The 21,228-nt window shown below is 38.1% G+C and overlaps 1 protein-coding gene across 3 annotated transcripts in view; it reads right to left on the bottom strand.

Annotated features, from left to right (window-relative positions):
• Positions 1–21,228, bottom strand: part of RPS6KC1 (ribosomal protein S6 kinase C1) — a 217,371-nt gene that overhangs the window by 146,509 nt on the left and 49,634 nt on the right. For all 3 annotated transcript variants that reach the window (XM_036825177.1, XM_036825167.1, XM_036825195.1), the window contains one exon: positions 3,070–3,185. In XM_036825177.1, the coding sequence (XP_036681072.1) occupies positions 3,070–3,185 (116 nt within the window). The remainder of the gene's footprint in view (positions 1–3,069; positions 3,186–21,228) is intronic.

Below are 21,228 nucleotides of genomic sequence, written 5' to 3' on the forward strand. Positions count from 1 at the left end.
TAGCTAGCTAGTGGGAAGCAGCTGCACAGCACAGGGAAATCAGCTCAGTGCTTTGCGACCACCTAGAGGGGTGGGATAAGGAGGGTGGGAGGGAGACGCAAGAGGGAGGGGATATGGGGGTATAAGTATGCATATAGCTGATTCACTTTGTTATACATCAGAAACTAACACAACACTGTAAAGCAATTACACTCCAACAAAGATGTTTAACAAAAAAAGATATATGCACCCCAATGTTCAGAGTAGCATTATTTACAATGGGCAAGATATAGAAGCAACCTAAGTGTCCATCAACAGATGAACAGATAAAGAAGATGTGGTGTATATATACAATAGAATACTACTCAGCCATAAAAAAAGGATGAAATTTTGCCATTTGCAACAACATGGATAGACTCGGAGGGTGTTATGTTTAGTGAAATAACTCAGAAAGAGAAAGACAAATACTGCATGATATCACTTATATGTGAAATCTAAAAATAAAGCAAACTGATGAATATAACAAAAAAGAAACAGACTCGGATATACAGAAACAGTGATTATGACTGGGGAGAGGAAAAAGGGGAGGAGCAAAATAGGAGTAGGGGATTCAGAGGTACAAACTACTATCTATAAAATAAATAAGCTACCAGGACATATTGTACAACACAGGGAATGTAGCCAATATTTTATAATAATTATAAATAGAGTATAACCTTTAAAAATTGTGAATCACTATGTTGTACACCTGAAACTTATATAATGTTGTAAATCAACTATACCTGAATTTTTAAAAATATATATACGTGGAAAAAGAAACTTTGTTGTATGAGACAAATAAACCCTTTTCTTGTTTAAGATAATATGGTGAGTTTTGCTGTTGTTATTGTTTACTTGGAGCTAAATAACCTTCAAAGACCATATTTACTGATCTCTATGTAAAGAAACTAAGCATCACTGTTGTGATATTACCAAATCAGTATCTCTCTCCTGCCAAGCACACTGCTTAAGATATTTCCAAATATTTTCCAAGACTAGCTTGACTTCTCTTAAACTGCCCGATTTTTTCTTCCTTTCCTTTTGTTTCTCATTCCACAAAGCCTAAAAATAAGTGTCTTCCAGCAACAGTTACAATTAGGAATTCCCAAACCCAAAAGAAATAGAATGAGCAGCTAGCTTTCATTTAAATTGTTCAGTCTATGATCTGACCTCTATATCCCTTTTTTAGCCCTTGGCATGTGTTAATTTCCGAGACTGCCTTTCACAATTTCTATAGAGCAATATTCTTCTTGCTTAGTAATGTTGCCATGGGATTTCCCTGGTGGCACAGTGGTTAAGAACCCACCTGCCAGTGCAGGGACACGGGTTCAAGCCTTGGTCCGGGAAGATCCCACATGCCACAGAGCAACTAAGCCCGTGCACCACAACTACTGAGCCTGCGCACTAGAGCCCGGGAGCCACAACTACTGAGCCCGTGTGCTACAACTACTGAGCCCATGTGCTACAACTACCGAAGCCCGCGCGCCTAGAGCCCGTGCTCCGCAGCAAGAGAAGCCAACACGATGAGAAGCCCGCACACCACAATGAAGAGTAGCCCCCGCTCGCCACAACTAGAGAAAGCCCACGTGCAGCAACGAAGACCCAATGCAGCCAAAAAAATTAATTAAAAAAATAAAATAAATAATGCTGCCTTTTTCTAGAAGCATAGACTCGCTGCCACATAGAAACAGCTGTATTTAGTAAAGAGCTAAATACTGTATCAATTTGACTTGACTTGGCCTTTTATCCTAAATATCTGCATTAGGTCATGAGCAGAAGCCAAATTTATCATCTCAGCTGCATTTGCAGAGTAATGAAAAATTAAGCAATGAAGTAAATCAGCAAGAATCTTATTGCTACTACAAACTTTTCTACTACTATTTCTAAGTCATAAGTTTATAATATCTTTCAAAAGATCAACTTCCTTCAGTAAACTAAAATAGGTCATAAAAAATAAATTCCTTTTGTAGATCCTTTGGTATATCCTTTTGTAAGATCCTCATATACCTTGCTGCCTATATGGTCTAAGAAATGACATATATACAATTGAGTAGATTTTTAGTTAAAGAAGGGAAAAAATAATTATGGCACAATCATCTAGCTTTTTTCTAGAGAGCTAAATGCAATAGGAAAAGACATTAATATTATAAATAAAGACATTGATATTAACCGACAACTAGCACAGGTTCAATACAAAATAAGCTAGAAAATTATTATTTAAAATGATAATGAGGGCTTCCCTGGTGGCGCAGTGGTTGAGGGTCTGCCTGCCAATGCAGGGGACACGGGTTCCAGCCCTGGTCTGGGAAGATCCCACATGCCGTGGAGCAACAAAGCCCGTGAGCCACAACTACTGAGCCTGCGCGTCTGGAGCCTGTGCTCCGCAACAAGAGAGGCCGCGATAGTGAGAGGCCCGCGCACCGCGATGAAGAGTGGCCCCAGCTCGCCGCAACTAGAGAAAGCCCGCGCACAGAAACGAAGACCCAACACAGCCAAAAATAAATAAATAAATTAAATGATAATGAACTCAGAATGAAGGCATTACATGTCAAGAAACTTAAAACACTACTATCCAAACATCTGTGGTAATACAACTTGTACTAGTCTACCTCTTTAAGTTGTACGGTGACTATTTCTGTTCTATCTTTACATAGCTTAGTCTAATTAGAACAAATTTAATATAGACTAACAGAAAAGAAGTCTACTACTGAAAGACACCTCAAAAAGTGAAGATAACTACTGGAGTTTCATCATATTTAAACATTTAAATGTATTTGAATTATGATGGAGTGAATTAGATAATCTCTAAACCCTCAGCATCAATTTTTTTTAAATCTGTGAATCGAAAATTATATACAGTTCTACATGAGAAATAGAAGACATGCCATAGACATTGTTATTTAGCTATTAACTTCTACTCATTTCAGTGAATAATGAAATTCAAAAGTAAATGACATTTTGTTTTAAAAAAACCTTGAATCTTGCTTTACTACAAATTAGAAAACAAAGACATTTAATAAAATACAAAATATTCCAGAAAGAACACCAAACCTTGAAAAAATCTTCAAGCTGTTTACTGTTATAAAGAGCAGGAATATTGGCAGAGAACTGTAGCAGATCTTCAGCACACTGTCTCCTCTCTTCAATAACAGTTTCATCAAATCGTCCTAGAATTAAATAAGAATCAACACTTAAGAAAAGAAAGATCAAACACTGATTTATGTTAGTTTATGTTCACAATTTAGAAAGCAGCAGCAGGCCTATCACTGCCTACTTGCTGTGCTTATCAGGCAACCTCCTGAAGTCAAATCTAGTCTCTACAACCGGAATCAGTAGTGCTCCCACCCAGAAAAGAAAATAATGTTTCTGATAAAACAAGAGGCAGAGGTGTCAACTAGCAAATAAATAATGCAGTCATAATCTAAAGCCTGTCAATATAAAAAACTTACCATTTAAGAAACTGGTAATTTGAAACTAAAGTTGAAAGGAGAATTAATAAAGAACTCAAATGGTTTTCTATAGTAATTTAATACTGTCATTACTCATATAATTTTCCCTTTCCCACTCTTTTTTGATTTATAAATGGAGCTGAAGAGAGAAAATTACGAGAACATCTGTATGTCAATGGGGTCAAAAACCTCAGCTTGAAGCAAAAAGCTTTCAAGCCAAACTCCATGTGTGATGCTGTCAGTGTACATGAAAGCACAGTTGTGAGAAAAAAGAGAACACACACAGCACAGTGAGCTCTGGTTTGCAAGGTGATCGAAAGGTGGTTTTCAAAGAATTTTTTTTAATGATATATACAATTTGAATGATGATAAGACATTTTCAAATATGACCATTTTGTACTACTCTCAGATAAGATTACCAGCTGGCATCTGTCACATGCCATGTATCATACTGATTGCAATTTAGGTTTAAAAAAATACAAAATCAAAAGAGTACCACATCCCATACTTAAGTGGCTTTGCAAAATCTTAATAGAAAACTGAGGTATAAAGAGATTCCTAGTTATAGGCACCACAACTTATTGGAAATAAGTCAACTTCTTTGCAGTTATCACTACAAAGAAGCAAATGAAAGAAAGGGAGGAAAAAAAGAAACAGATGGATTAAAACAGAGCCCTCACTTGCTTTAGTCAAAGCATTAAACTACATCTGAGAGTACAAAGAGAAAAGAGGTTACTTTTGCAGTGCCACACTTCTTGCAGTAGCTCAATAAGTATTTAATATAACTATAAAGTACGGAAATTTATTTTTTACTAACTTTTTAAAATATCACCTCTATTTTCCACCCACTCAGAAACACAAATAATGATTAAATTTTGGTGTGCTAACTAAATTTGTGCCAACTCTCTACTCTCCCTTGTTTATGGGGAAATCTGTTTCAAAATGCTCAACTCTATTATGAAAGTACATAATTACAAAAAAGATGTTCTAAACTAGGAAATGTCACATCTAATCCAACATACTTTAATTTAAAACCAGCCCTTATGTGTAAGATTATACTATATCCCAGCTAACAAACTTGATATAGTAATTAGACTTTGTGGAAAATAATAGATTGAGGTTCAAGCATTTTGATTTTAATCATGATATCACCTTAAAATGGTTAACAATGTTTTATAGAAAGTGAACAGGTTTTTAAAAGTCTATGGAATGTAAATAAGCAAGGTAGCATGATCACATTAAAAATGCTTATCAACCTAAAGATAAAAAAGAGAGAGAGAGAGATTCCTAGTTATACTACCCACGGCAAGAATTTGAAACTGAACCACTAAATACCTCAGCTCAATGTGTCTCATGCTTATGGTGAAATGTCTACTTCATGATGACTAAAATAAATGGTTTTAGAGCTAGACTTGGGTTCAAACTACTTGCTCTATCATTCACTAGCTATAAAATCTTAGGCAGATTATTTCCTAATTTACAAAACGGAGAAAATGAGCAATGTACTTAAAATGAGCAGTTCCATACCAGGCACATAGTAAGCACTTAATAAACCAATCATGGTGTCTTTAAATCTTCAAGGACCATCATAGTGTTTGGCATACAGAACATGCTAATATATTTTTGTTGACTGTATAAGTGAATAATAAAAACGTAGAAATACTTTCTAACACAAAGAACTATCTTACAGTGGAACATTCTATCCTAAAAGATAGTCATCTTTCACAGATAAGAAATTTTAGGGACTTCCCTGGTGGTCCAGTGGTAAAGAATCCGCCTTCCAATCAATCCCGGGTGGGGGAACTAAGATCCCACATGCTGCGGGGCAACTAAGCCGTGCGCCACAACTATTGAGCACGCGTGCCACAACTAGAGAGCACGTGTGCCACAAACTACAGAGCACATGCGCTCTGGAACGCGCGTGCCAGAACTACAGAGCCCACGCACTCTGGAGCCTGCGTGCCACAACCAGAGAAGAGAAAACCTGCACGCCACAACTAGAGAGAAGCCTGTACGCCACAAGGAAGATCCCAAGTGCCGCCAGACCCGACACAGCCAAAAAAAGAAAGAAAGAAAAAGAAATTTTAACAGTGCGTCCATAAACAACCCCCTATGCTTAATGGATGGGTTACAACAATCCTACAAAACTCCACACATATGTCCACAGGTACATTTTTCTAGGGAAAAGATCTGTAACTTATATCAGCATCCTCAAAGAGCCCAGGCCCAGTAAAGGTTAGCAGGCAAGTGGCAATCAATTAGAGGATTCCTAACATTCAGTATGCTACTTCATTTACTTTGGGATAGCCAGTTGCTATCATATCTGTTCTCGCCTTCTTTCTAAGTAAAATAATCCCCAATTTCTAACTAGGTACATGGCGGCCCAGGGGAAAAAAAAACTATAATTTCCAGCTTGCCTTGCAGTTACATGTGGACACGGACTAAATTCTGGCCAATAACATATAAACAAAAGTTATTTTGCAGATTACCAAAAATCTCTTTAAGAGACAACTGATATACACCCTCACCTCCCCACCTCCCGCTTTTTCTTCTATCTCCTTTTCCCTTTCCAAGAAGGACTATGATGTGGGAGGTTAAAAATGATAAAGCAACAAGGCAGGAGCTTGGATTCCTGATTACTGTGGAGCTGCCCTGCCTCCTATGCTGCCCTGCATAGGCTACCTCCAGAGCTTATGCCACGAGAAAAAAATTGACATCTATCTGGTTTTAAGTTTTGTAACAAGTAACCAAACCTAATATAATCCATTATGCTAAATCTGCTTTCCTATTAGTTCCCAGTTCATATGCAACAATTACATTAAATTAAATTCTTCCAATGACAAAAAACACATCTAAAACGACGCTGCTAGCATACGTATCAATAATATTATCTGGAAACAAACTTCTAAGAGCCCTAACACATAGAGCAAATCCTGTGGCCTGAAAACAATCTAAGATATTCAATCTTGGGAAAAAAACCGTAGGCCAAACAGGTTAAAATGACAGCTAAATGTCCATTATTCCTTGTTTTGCCTAAATAAGAAATTAAGTATGCTTCGGTGCTTATGATTACTGTCCAACATATTTATCCTTTAAACAAAAAAGTAAACTGCAGGACCTGGAAATTAGTATTTATGTGAGCATCTGCAATCTCAGAACAGAAATCCAGAAAACGCACACATTATATTATGCTTCAACCCACAAGACCACCTGATATTATCTTTAAATGAACTAACAACTTGTTGAAAAATTTTAATGAAAAACTTCCTAATATTTGATGACATCCTAAAAAACTCTCATTTACTGGCTGAAACAAATACATAAAAATTTAGCTGCTTTAATCCTAGTGTGATCAATGACTCATCCCACCTCTCTATTAAACTAGATTTAAATGCTTAAGCAACAAGCATATCACTTCTAAATAGAATAAACATGTCAAAAGTGTGTCTTTGTTATATTTCTATTGATCTATGCATTTCTATTCCACTAAACTTGGACAAGCAGAGATGAATTAGAACATTTTTCAGAATGGAGTAAAACCAAAATTAAAGGCTAATGCATTAAAAGGTTCAATTACACTGAATCCTATCATCAGAACTAATATGATGAAAGAACATGCTCACTTCTTTGTTCCTAAGATATTTCAAAATAACAACAACAAAAAATAGTATTGGCAGCACAAAGAGAAGCAGATGAATTTTAATGCAGTAACTACTGGCCCTAATATATGTTACAAAGCCACCTAATTTGAAAATTAGGTTAAGAGTTAGCAAGATCCTAATGGTAGATAACACACTAGTGGCTATTCTCAAATTGTTAATCTTTTAATATCATCAACCTCCCTTAAAAGGCAACAACAATGAGAAATTAATAAACAGGTGCTTCTCTTATCAGTGCTTTAAATTTCCATTCACAGGAATGGAAATTTTTTTATTTTCCTGTGAACAGAGTAGAAAATTTATAGGTAATTGTGATAGAAAATGTAAAATAAATTTTTCCTGAGGTTTATTATACAATATTACATATTACATACTATATTATTTGTGTGTGAGTATGTATATATTATCTTTAAGCCACTCCACCACCTCCAAATTACTGAACAATGGTTTGCTATTAAAAGCTGCAAAAGGAAAATTAAACCAAAACCTTCTAACAAAGCTGGTAAAGCGTCGGAAATAACGTCTCTCTCTTTGATTTATAAGCTGCCTTTGAGATTTTTCTCTATGTTTTTTTAATTACGTAGAACAACTCCTGAAAGCAGCGTTCACAACTTTTTTAAAATGCAAATGTCGATGACCATAAACTGATTATACAAAACTAAAAGTTATCCTTGACCAGTAAGAAACTAGCCAGAAAAGCTTGGTGCTAATTCTTAACTGTATTAAAAATTCATTCACAGAGGAAAAACAGGGAGGCCAACGTTCTCAGGTGTGAACTCCCTCTAGTCAACAGCACCAAGAATATACCTCTAGTTAAACAAGCTCGATTTAAGACTCCGAGAAAGTATACTATGGGGAACCCTGAGGCATTTCACTAAGAGGGTGTTAGAAAGGACTTACAGGATTTGAGCTTGTGTTAGGTGCTTTGGGGAAAGATTCAAAGAAGTGGGGCTTTGTTTGCCCTGGCTTGGATGCTGTCAGGAAGTGGGAGTAATTCTATGATTCTGTTAATTCTATCTAATTCTATGATTCTATGATTTTAATAAATCTTACTATAAGGCAAGAAGAATGAAGAGAGGCTATAAGGCTGTGATTTACAAGAAAAAAAGCTGTAGTCATCACAATAGCCAGGATGAAGATACGCTTGATCATTTTTGTGACTTGAAAAATGTTTTTGTCTGTGTTCAGACATGATTACAGAGGGGTCTCGTTTTAGTCTTGATCCAAGGACACAGAGTGGCCTTGTCTAACGTTCCTGTTCTGTGAAACTGCTTACGTTCAACAGAAGAACAACACAGCTTAGCTGTGAATGCCAGGCCAACTTTAAGAAACACCAAAGTCAAACAAATAGGTAGTGTCGGGCCAGTTCTTTCTTAGATCTGTCAGGAACTGCTTTGCCTTTCTCACAGGAAATCATACTGTGAGGAGAGATGTAACAAAGCAAACAAAAAACAATGATCTAATCATGAGAAAACAATCAGATCAAGACTGTGAAACCTAAAAACAACTGTCTCACACTCTTTAAAAATGTCAATGTCATGAAAGACCAAAAAAAATGCATAAGGAATAGTCTAGATTAAAGAAACAAACCTAGAGGCATAACCCTGGATCCAAAAGAGAAAAAAATCTAAAAAAACCATTTTTAGAATAAATGGAAAAATCTGAATATTGACTACATATTTGATAATAGTATTATATCAATGCTAAATTCCTTGAGTGCTAAATTCCTTGAATAATATGGTATTGTGACTATAGGGGAAATATTGGAAGTAGGGATGAAATGTCACAATATCTGCAACTTATTCTCAAGTGGTTCAGTAAAAAAATGATACACACACACACACAGAGATACAGGAAAATGTGGCAAAATGTTCATCAGTGAACTTGGACAAAAGGTATGTAAGTGTTCACTACACTATTCTTTAGGGTCTTCTGGTAAATTTGAAAATTTTGCAAGTTAAAAAAGTTGGAGAAAAATAAAATGAGTTAAGTGTCATATTGGTGAGATGTAGAACCACAAGGGGAAAACAACTAACTCAGCCTAAAGGAAACAGAACTTCCTAGAAGATGAGACAGCTAAAAATCTTAAAGGCTAACCAGAACGTTCTCAGTGGAACAGTGCAATACTGAAGAAGGAGACAGAGAAAGTGTGGTACATTAGAGGAAAGGCAGACCGAGCAACAGATGAGAGCTAACAGTAGCTGACGTGTGTCAAGCACTGAGCTATACACACTACAGATATGATCCTCAGAACAGGAAGCTATAATCCCTAACTCACCAATAACAAAATAGGCTCAGATGTTAACTTGTACAAGATCATACTGCTAAGTAAATAATGGAGAGAAGATTTGGGCCTAAATCTATCTGACTGCAAAAGGCATGTTCTTTTCACTGTAACACTAGAAGAGTAACTACATATCCAATGGTTCTGTAAATTACAATAGGACTCTCTTTTGCAGCTGAGGCTTATGTACTAAAAATGTGAGAATAGCTACAAGACAGATGATTAACCAACACTTCCCTCCACACAACCACAGCTGCTGCCTGCAAGGTTCACTGCAACTATAAGTATTACAAATGGACTGTACCATTTATTGAAAGAGATAAATTGCTCACTTACTAAGATTAATAAGAAAATTTCACTCTTTAATATATAAGGATGTGGAGAAAAACTGAAAATAATCCACTAGCAACAGACAATAATAGCTAAGAACCTCAACCAATTCAGAAGCCACTCCCTTTCACCCAGTGACAAGCTTATTGTTTAAGAAGCCGGGCTGTACATCTCCCAACATTAAAGTTACAGCTACTTGGGTGCAGTTGAATTCCACAGTACAGAACGTATAGGGCAGAAAGTAAAAATATCCCTCCACCCACATCATCATAGGTTATACACATTAGGTATGACTTCACACAAATATGTATGTCTATTTAGACACAGATGGGATCTTACTAAGCATATTGCTATGCAACATTTGTTTTCTGTATCTTAAAAGTATATCTTGGACATCTTTCTATATCAGTGTATCTCAAATAGCTGTAGAATTCTATTAATTGGCTAAATTATGGCACATCCATAGAATCACACAGTGAGAAAATTCAGTGTCAGTATTGAAAATGCTGCCAAGGAAACCCATGTGTATATACATATATGTGTGTTCATATATGTGCTGTGTGTTCTCAAAGTTTGGTCCACAGACTGCTGTGGGTCCCCCCGAGGGCCTTTTAAGGTATCAACAAGGTCAAAACCATTTTCATAATAATACCAAGACAGCAGGTGCATTTTTCACCACATTGACATTTGCACTGATAATCTAAAAGCAATGGCAGTAAAACTGCTGACCTCTTGGCATGAATCAAGACAATGACACCAAACTATACTTCCTAGTACTCATCATACTCCTTATTGCCACTCACTCATATTAAATTTTTTTAAATGCCAGTTTCAAGAGAGAATGTCCTTGATGAAGCAGTAAAAATTATTAACTTTATTAAACCTCAATCCTTGAGACCAGTTCTATTTTTTTTTCTTTATTTTTGGCTGTGTCGGGTCTTAGCTGCAGCGTGCAGGCTCTTCGTTGTGGTGCGCGGGCTTCTCTCTAGTTGTGGTGTGCAGGTTTTCTCTTATGTAGTTGTGACGTGCGGGTTCCAGAGGGCTCTGCAGTCTGTGGCACGTGGGCTCTAGTTGAGACGTGAGAGCTCAGTAGTTGTGGCACGTGGGCTTAGTTGCCCCGTGGCATGTGGGATCACAGTTCCCTGACCGGGGATCGAACCTGTGTCTCCTGCATTGCAAGGCAGATTCTTTACCACTGGACCACCAGGGAAGTCCCTGAGACCATTTCTTTTTAAAAGTCTACGGGTAAAAGAAAACTATAACTACTCAGACTTGGATATTTGACAGATATTCTCAAAAGTAAACAAACTGAGCCTAACACTTCAAGTAAAACAACCAATGGCATTGTTTTCAGTGATGAAATTCAAGCTGTCAATTCACTATAAGCTTGACAGCTTCGCAATACTTAAAAGATTTCCTTTAGAGATCTGTGATGATATTAGCAATTTTTGATATTATATAATGAAATGGGTCAACATTTTCAAGATCTGCATAACTCAAGGAACCAATCTTTTTCAAATGATCAATGCATGATGTTACAAGCTCATGCATAAGTAAAATACCCATTCAAATCTAAGACAGACCAGATGGATTTTTTTTTTAATTTTTTACGCTTTTTCTTTTATTGCCTGTATTGGGTCTTCGTTGCTGCACATGGGCTTTCTGCAGTTGTGGTGAGTGGGGGCTACTCTTCGTTGAGATGTGCGGGCTTCTCATTGTGGTGGCTTCTCTTGCTGAGGAGCACGGGCTCTAGGAGCGCAGGCTTCAGCAGCTGCAGCACACAAGCTCAGTAGTTGCAGCATGCAGGTCCTAGAGCGCACGGGCTTCAGTAATTGCAGCGTGTGGGCTCAGCAGTTGGAGAGCACGGGCTCTAGGGCATGTGGGCTTCAGTAGTTGTGGTGCGTGGGCTCAGTAGTTGTGGCTCACAGGCTCTAGAGCGCAGACTCAGTAGTTGTGGCCCATGGGCTTAGTTGCTCTGCAGCATGTGGGATCTTCCCGGACCAGGGATCGAACCCATGTCCCGTGCCATGGCAGGCAGATTCTTAACCACTGCACCACCAGGGAAGTCCCCAGACCAATGGATTTTAAAACAACAAAGTACCAAAGGTTCAATGATAGGGTTTCAGATTCCATAATGCAATTAAACCTTTAAGAAATTACTGCTGTGGGGGGCAGAGTCAAGATGGCAGAGTGGGAGGACGCAGAGTTTGCCTCTCTCCACAACTAGGGCACCTACCAGATGCTGGTGGGGGACCTCAACACCCAACGGGACAGGAGGAACCCCCAAGTGACAAGGTAGGACGTAGGGGGGAGCAAGGGGGGAGGAGAAGTAGAGGCCAAACGGGAACAGCACCCCTGAGGGGTGGCTGGGGGAGGGAAGGGGTTCCCAAGCCTTCAGAGACCCTTGGGGGTTCGGAGGATCAGAGGGGAAAGCGGCTAACATTTCCCCTGCCCAATGGGGCCCTGGGAAGCCTGCTGGGGTCCCAGGCCGGGTCCTCTGCCCTCCGGGGCCCCTTCTGGCCATGTGGATCCTGGGGGTGTGGGAGAGACGGGGGGAAAGAAGAGGAGAGGCAAATGGGGAGGGACCCTCAGGGATCGGAGGATCAGGGAGGGAATGCAGCTTGCGTTTCTCCCACCTAGGCAGGCCCCGGGAAGCCTGCTGGGCTCCCCGGCCTGGTCCTCTACCTTCCAGGGCGCCCTCCGACCGCGTGAGTCGTAGGGGCATGGGAGCAAGTGGTGCAGGGGAAGGAGAGGAGGAAGACAAGGGACCCTCCAGGAATGGAGGATCGGGGGGAATGTGCCTAGCATTTCCCCTGCCCACTCGGGCCCGGGGAGCCTGCTGGGGTCCCAGGCCTGGTCCTCGATCATCCAAGATCCCCTCCAGCCACGTGGGTCCTAGGGGCATGGCGGGGGAAGGGGGGGAGAAGAGTAGAGTCGAACGGGGAGGGACCCTCTGGGATGGGAGGATCAGCAGGGAGAAGCACGGCTAACATTTCCCCAACCAATCAGACCCCAGGGACCCTGCTGAGGTCCTGGGCCTCATCATCCACACTCCGAGGCCAGAGGCACTCCAGGGCCCCTCTGGCTGCACTGAGCCTATGCCCCGCCCCCATCTACCCAGGGCCCATGGGTCCTAAACCTAGACCCCGCCCCTGCCTAATCCACACCCCTGCCTAAGCCCCACCCCCACAGCCAAGGCCTTTTCTGGTTGTTTTTCTTTTCCCTCTTTCTTGCTACTGTGGTTCTGTCTTACCTTCTTGTTATTGTTTCATCTATATTTTTATTTTTTCTAACACATCTGTTAGTTTTCTAATCTTATTTTATTTTTTACTCTTTGTTATTGTCTCCTCCCTTTTTTTTTTCTTTGCCACCCCGCATGTCTTGCGGGATCTTGGTTCATGGGCCAGGGGTTGGGCCTGAGTCCCTATGGTAGGAGCTCCGAGTCCGAACCACTGGACTAACAGAGAACCTCAGACCCCAAGGAATATTAATCAGACTGAGGTCTCCCGGAGGTCCTCATCTCACCACCAAGACCCAGCTGTACCCAACAGCCTACAAACTCCAGTGCTGGAAGCCTCAGGCCAAACAACCAGTAAGACAGGAACACAGTCCCACCCATCAAAAAAAACAAAAACAAAAAACAAAAATGAGACGACAAAAAACCATGTTACAGATAAAGGAGCAAAGTAAAAACATATGACCAAATAAATGAAGAGGAAATAAGCAACTTACCTGAAAAAGAATTCAGAGTAATGATAGTACAAATGATCCAAAATCTCAGAAACAGAATGGAGGCACAGATCAAGAAAATACAAGAAATATTTAAGAAAGACCTAGAAGAACTAAAGAACAAACAGAGATGAACAACACAATAAATGAAATTAAAAATACACTAGCAGGAATCAACAGCAGAATAACTGAGGCAGAAGAACAAATAAGTGAGCTGGAAGACAGAATGGTGGAAATAACTGCCCAGGAGCAGAATAAAGACAAAAGAATGAAAAGAATTGAAGACAATCTCAGAGACCTCTGGGACAACACTAAACACACCAACATTCAAATTATAGGGGTCCCAGAAGAAGAATAGAAAAAGGAAGGGTCTGAGAAAATATTGAAAAAGATTATAGTCAAAAACTTCCCTAACGTGGGAAAGGAAATAGCCACCCAAGTCCAGGAAGCACACAGAGTCCCATACAGGATAAACCCTAGGAGAAACACACCAACACACACATTAATCAAACTATCAAAAATTAAATATAAAGAAAAAAATATTTAAAGCAGCAAGGGAAAAGCAAAACATAACATACAAGGGAATCCCCATAAGGTTATCAGCTGGTTTTTCAGCAGAAACTCTGCAGGCCAGAAGGGAGTGGCAGGGTATACTTAAAGTAATGAAAGAGGAAAACCTACAACCAAGATTACTCGACCCAGCCAGGATCTCATTCAGATTTAATGGAGAAATTAAAACCTTTACAGACAAGCAAAAGTTAAGCGAATTTGGCACCACCAAACCAGCTTTACAACAAATGCTATAGGAACTTCTCTAGGTGAAGAAAATGACCCACAGAAACAAACCTACAATAATTAAGAAAATGGTAATAGGAACATATATATCGATAAATACCTTAAATGTAAATGGATTAAATGCCCGAACGAAAAGACACAGACTGGCTGAATGGATACAAAAACAAGACCTGTATATATATGCTGTCTACAAGAGACCTACTTCAGACCTAGGGACACATACAGACTGAAAGTGAGGGGATGGAAAAAGATATTCCATGCAAATTGAAATCAAAAGAAAGCTGGAGTAGCAACAGTCATATCAGATAAAATAGACTTTAAAATAAAGACTGTTACAAGTGATAAGGAAAGACACTACATGATGATCAAGCGATCAATCCAAAAAGAAGATATAACAATTATAAATATTTATACACCCAACATAGGAGCACCTCAATATATAAGGCAAATGCTAACCATAAAAGGAGAAATCGACAGTAACACAATAATTGTAGGGGGCTTTAACACCCCACTTACAGCAACGGACAGATCATCCAAACAGAAAATAAATAAGGAAACACAAGCTTTAAATGACACAATAGACCAGATAGATTTAATTGATATTTATAGAAGAGTCCACCCAAAAGTGGCAGAATACACTTTCTTCTCAGTGCACACAGAACATTCTCCAGGATAGATACATCTTGGGTCACAAATCAAGCCTTGGAAAGTTGAAGAAAACTGAAATCGTATCGAGCATCTTTTCCAACAACAAGGCTATGAGATTAGAAATCAATTACAGGAAAACGACTGAAAAAATCACAAATACATGGAGGCTAAACAGCGTGCTACTAAATAACCAAGAGATCACTGAAGACACCAAAGAGGAAATAAAAAATACCTAGAAACAAATGACAATGAAAACACGATGACCCAAAACCTATGGGACACAGCAAAAGCAGTTCTAAGAGGGAAGTTTATAGCAATTCAATCTCACCTCAAGAAACAAGAAAAATCTCAAATAAACAATCTAACCTTACACTTAAAGCAACTAGGAAAAGAAGAACAAAGAAAACCCAAAGTCAGTAGAAGGAAAGAATTCGTAAATATCAGAGCAGAAATAAATAAAACAGAAACGAAGGAAACAATAGCAAAGATCAATAAAAGTAAAAGTTGGTTCTTTGAGAAGATAAACAAAATTGATAAACCTTTAGCCAGACTCATCAAGAAAAAAATGGAGAGGGCGCAAATCAAAAAAATTAGAAATGAAATAGGAGAAATCACAACTGACACTGCAGAAATACAAAGGATTATAAGAGACTACTACAAACAACTATATGCCATTAAAATGGACAACCTCAAAGAAATGGACAAATTTTTGGAAAGGTACAATTTTCTAAGACTGAACCAGGAAGAATTAGAAAATATAAACAGACCTATAACGAGTACCGAAATTGAAACAGTAATCACAAATCTTCCAACAAACAAAAGTCCAGGACCAGATGGCTTCACAGGCAAATTCTACCAAACATTTAAAGAAGAGCTAACACCTATCCTTCTCAAACTCTTCAAAAAAATTGCAGAGGAAGGAACACTCCCAAATTTTTTCTATGAGGCCACCATCACTCTGATACCAAAACCAGAAAAAGATATCACAAAAAAAGAAAATCACAGACCAATATCACTGATGAACACAGACACAAAAATCCTCAACAAAATACTAGCAAACAGAATCCAACAACACTTTAAAAGGATCATACACCATGAACAAGTGGGATTTGTCCCAGGAATGTAAGGATTCTTCAATATATGCAAATAAATCAATGTATACACCATATTAACAAATTAAGGAATAAAAACCATATGATCATCTCAATAGGTGCAGAAAAAGCTTCTGACAAAATTCAACACCCATTTATGATAAAAACTCTCCAGAAAATGTGCACAGATGGAACCTACTGCAACATAATAAAGGCCATATATGACAAACCTACACCAAACATCATTGGTGAAAAACTGGAAGCATTTCCACTAAGACCAGGAACAAGACAAGGATGTCCACTCTTGCCACTCATTCAACATAGTTTTGGAAGTCCTAGCCATGGCAATCAGAGAAGAAAAAGAAATAAAACGAATACAAATTGGAAAAGAAAAGAAGTAAAACTGTCACTGTTTGCCGATGACATGATATTATACATTAAAAATCCTAAAGATGCCACCAGAAAACTACTAGAACTAATCAATGAACTTGGTAAAGTTGCAGGATACAAAATTAATGCACAGAAATCTCTTGCATTCCTATACACTAACAACGAAAGATCAAAAAGAGAAATTAAAGAAACAATCCAATTTACCATCGCAACAAAAAGAATAAAATACCTAGGAATAAACCTACCTAAGGAGGCAAAAGACCTGTACTCAGAAAACTATAAAACACTGATGAAAGAAATCAAAGATGACATAAACAGATAGAAGAAATATACCATGTTCTTCGATTGGAAGAATCAGATTTGTGAAAATGATTATACTACCTAAAGCAATCTACAGATTCAATGCAATCCCTATCAAATTACCAGTGGCATTCTTCACAGAACTAGAACAAAAAATTTTACAATTTGTATGGAAACACAAAAGACCCTGAATAGGCAAAGCAATCTTGAGGGAAAAAAACATGGAGCTGGAGGAATCAGGCTCCCCGACTTCAAGCTATACTACAAAGCTATAGTAACCAAGACAGCATCGTACTGGCACAAAAACAGAAATATAGATCAGTGGTACAGGATAGAAAGCTCAGAGATAAACCCACACACATATGGTCACCTACTTTATGACAAATGAGGCAAGAACATACAATGGAGATAAGACAGCCTCATCAATAAGTGGTGCTGGGAAAACTGGACAGCTACATGTAAAAGAATGAAATTAGAACACTCCCTAACACCATACACAAAAATAAACTCAAAATGGATTAAAGACGTAAATGTAAGACCGGACACTACAAAACTTTTGAGGAAAACATAGGAAAAACACTCTTTGACATAAACCACAGCAAGATCCTTTTTGACCCACCTCCTAGAATAATGAAAATAAAACCAAAAATAAACAAATGGGACCTAATGAAACTTAAAAGCTTTTGCACAGCAAAGGAAACAATAAACAAGATGAAAAGACAACCCTCAGAATGGGAGAAAATATTTGCAAACGAAGCAACAAAGGATTAATCTCCAAAATATACAGACAGCGCATGGAGCTCAATATCAAAAAAACAAACAACCCAATCCAAAAATGGGTGGAAAACTTAAATAGACATTTCCCCAAAGATGACATACAGATGGCCAAGAGGCACATGACAAGACGTTCAACATCACCAATTATTAGAGAAATGCAAATCAAAACTACAATGAGTTATCACCTCACTCCGGTCAGAGTGGCCATCGTCAAAACATCTACAAACAGTAAATGCTGGAGAGGGTGTGGAGAAAAGGGAACCCTCTTGCACTGCTGGTGGGAATGTAAATTGGTACAGCCACTATGGAGAACAGTATGGAGGTTCTTTATAAAACTAAAAATAGAACTACCGTATTACCCAGCAATCCTACTACTGGGCATATACCCAGAGAAAACCGTAATTCAAAAAGACACATGCACCCGAATGTTCATTGCAGCACTATTTACAATAGCCAGGTCATGGAAGCAACCTAAATGCCCATCAACAGACGAATGGATAAAGAAGTTGTGGTACATATATACAATGGAATATTACTCAGCCATAAAAAGGAACGAAATTGAGTCATTTGTTGAGACATGGATGGATCTAGAGACTGTCATACAGAGTGAAGTAAGTCAGAAAGAGAAAAACAAATATCGTATATTAATGCATGTATGCGGAACCTAGAAAAATGGTACAGATGAGCCAGTTTGCAGGGCAGAAGTTGAGACACAAATGTAGAGAATGGTCATATGGACACCAAGGGGGGGAAAACTGCGGTGAGGTGGGGATGGTGGTGTGCTGGATTGGGCAATTGGGATTGACATGTATACACTGATGTGTATGAAACTGATGCCTAATAAGAACCTGCAGTATAAAAAAACAAACAAAACAACTAATACTAAACTTTCATGGGGTTATTTGTATGGAAATATGTTAATATAAATGTTTCAGACATTACATGAAATTTCTAAAAATCTTATATTTGTATTTGTATGGAAATATGTATGGAAATATGTTAATATAAATGTTTCAGACATTACATGAAATTTCTAAAAATCTTATATTTGTATTTGTATGGAAATATGTATGGAAATATGTTAATATAAATGTTTCAGACATTACATGAAATTTCTAAAAATCTTATATGTTCTGGTATAATGTTATAAGTAATAATCCTAGTTATTACTTTAAAATGTATATCTCAGAAATAACTAATTTTCTTGTCAACTGCATTATTATGAACTTTCATCAAATCTTTAACCGTGGTCATTTTTAAGTCTTTTGTCATTTACAGACAGTTCTGGGTGTACTCTGATGATTTTGCAAATATGTTCCTATAAAAGGGTTTCATCTTCAAGAAATTCATGGAAAAGACTCTGACAAGTACAGGTTTCTGGTAACTGACTGTACTGCTAAACTGAATGAATAAGCATTTTCAGAACTCTAATGAAAAACTGATGAACTCATAAAAGTGCTAACAAAAGATCAAGATGAAAAAAAAATTAATTACATGGGACTGAGTGAACTGATGAGGATGAGTATAATTTTTGTGACTTTCTGTCTGAATTTAAAAAAAAAAAAATCCCACAAGGACTCAGAGGCAAAGAATATACAAATCAATTTTCACTGCAAAGTAAAGGAGCTGTTACAGTGGAGGATTACTGGACTGAATGTCAATATTATGACATAGTATGAGTGTGTTTCATGTTTGGTAATTACAATCATTGTTGCTTTTGTTGTGGTCATCCATGTACAATGCTTGGTGTCAGTCTATTTATGTCTTGTAAAAATAAAATACAGTGTGTGTGTGTGTGAATAAAAAAAAAAAAAAAAGAAGATGTGGCACATATATCTACAATGGAATATTAGTCAGCCATAAAAAGGAACGAAATTTGGTCATTTGTAGAGATGTGGATGGACCTAGAGTCTGTCAGTCAGAATGAAGTAAGCCAGAAAGAGAAAAACAAATATCATATAGTAACGCATATATGTGGAATATAGAAAAATGGTAGAGACAAACCTATTTGCAGGGCAGGAATAGAGACGTAGATGTACAGAACGGACATATGGACCCAGGGGGTGATGGGGAAGGTGGGACGAATTGGGAGATTACGACTGACATATATACACTACCATGCGTAAAACTGATAGCTAGTGGGAACATGCTATAAAGCACAGAAAGCTCAGTTCGGTGCTCTGTGACGACCTAGATGGGTGGGATGGGGTGCGGGGGAGGGAGGTCCAAGGGGGAGGGGATACAGGTAGACATACAGCTGATTCACTTCATTCTACAGCAGAAACTAACACAACGTTCTAAAGCAATTATACTCCAATTAAAAAAATTTTAATAAAAGAATAAGAAATTACCGCTGTCTACTCAGTCATAGAAAAGAATAAAATTTTGCCATATGTAACAACATGGATGGACCTGGAAAGTATTATGCTTAGTGAAATAAGGCAGAGAAAGACAAATACTGTATATTTTCACTTATATGTAGAATCTAAAAAATAAAACAAACAAATGAGTATGACAAAACAGAAACAGACACACAGATACATAGAACAAACTAATGGTTACCAGTGGAGACAAGGCTGAGGGGAGGGGCCGTATAGGGGTAGGGGATTAAGAGGTACAAACTACTAGGCATAAAATAAATAAGATACAAGGATGTAATGTACAGCACACAGAATATAGCCAACATTTTATAACTTCAAATAGAGTATAATTTATAAAAATATCAAAGCACTATGTTGTACACCTGAAACTAACATAATATTGTAAATCAGCTAGACTTCAATAACAAAAAAAGAAGGAATTTACCACTGTCAAGCTCTGATGTATCAAAGAATATCTTCAATTATCTGAAGAGCTATTAAAATACTCCTCCCTTTTTCAACTACATCATCTGTGTGACCCTAAATTTTCGTCATATACTTCAACCAAAACCATCACCACAGACTGAATCCAGAAGCAGATATAAGAATCAGCTGTTGGGACTTCCCTGGTGGCGCAGCGGTTAAGAATCCACCTGCCAAGGTAGGGGGCACAGGTTCGAGCCCTGGTCCAGGGAGATCCCACATGCCGCAGAGCAACTAAGTCCATGCACCACAACTACTGAACCTGCACTCTAGAGCCCGCAAGCCACAACTACTGAAACCTGCGCGCCTAAAGCCCGTGCTCCGCAGCAAGAGAAGCCACCACAAAGAGAAGCCCACACACTGCAACGAAGAGTAGCCCCTGCTCGCCGCAACTAGAGAAAGCCTGCACACAGCAAGGAAGACCCAACGCAGCCAAAAATAAATAAATAAAACAAATAAATTTATTAAAAAAAAAAAGAATCAGCTGTCTTCTTTTAATACAGGCATTGGAGGTTCGCAAAAGTAAACTAATACTACTCCTCTAGATTTTTTGCTTTGGAAAAATCATTTTTCATAAAAATATTAACATGTTAAGTGTGTTTTTATTCTTAATTTAGTACAATAATATTTTTAAACTTCTAGTATGGTAAATATTAAGAGATACAACCAAATAAACAACAGTTCTTCAAGCTTCAATAATTTTTAAGAGCGTAAAGGAGACTTCTGAAGCCAAAGCGTCTAATAATCTGATAAATATCTCCTATGTAGACATGAGAATAGATGTGTAGTAAAATTTACCAAAAACAGGAAAAGGTATATTCCAAATTGTCCTCCCCAAACTGGTCAAATTTCTACTCTTCCTGTATCTATTTCCCCATAGTAGCTATAATCAAACTTTTAAATTTCTGCCATGAG

This window comes from Balaenoptera musculus, chromosome 1 (assembly GCF_009873245.2).
Source record: "Balaenoptera musculus isolate JJ_BM4_2016_0621 chromosome 1, mBalMus1.pri.v3, whole genome shotgun sequence".
In the NCBI taxonomy this organism is placed as follows: Eukaryota; Metazoa; Chordata; class Mammalia; order Artiodactyla; family Balaenopteridae; genus Balaenoptera; species Balaenoptera musculus.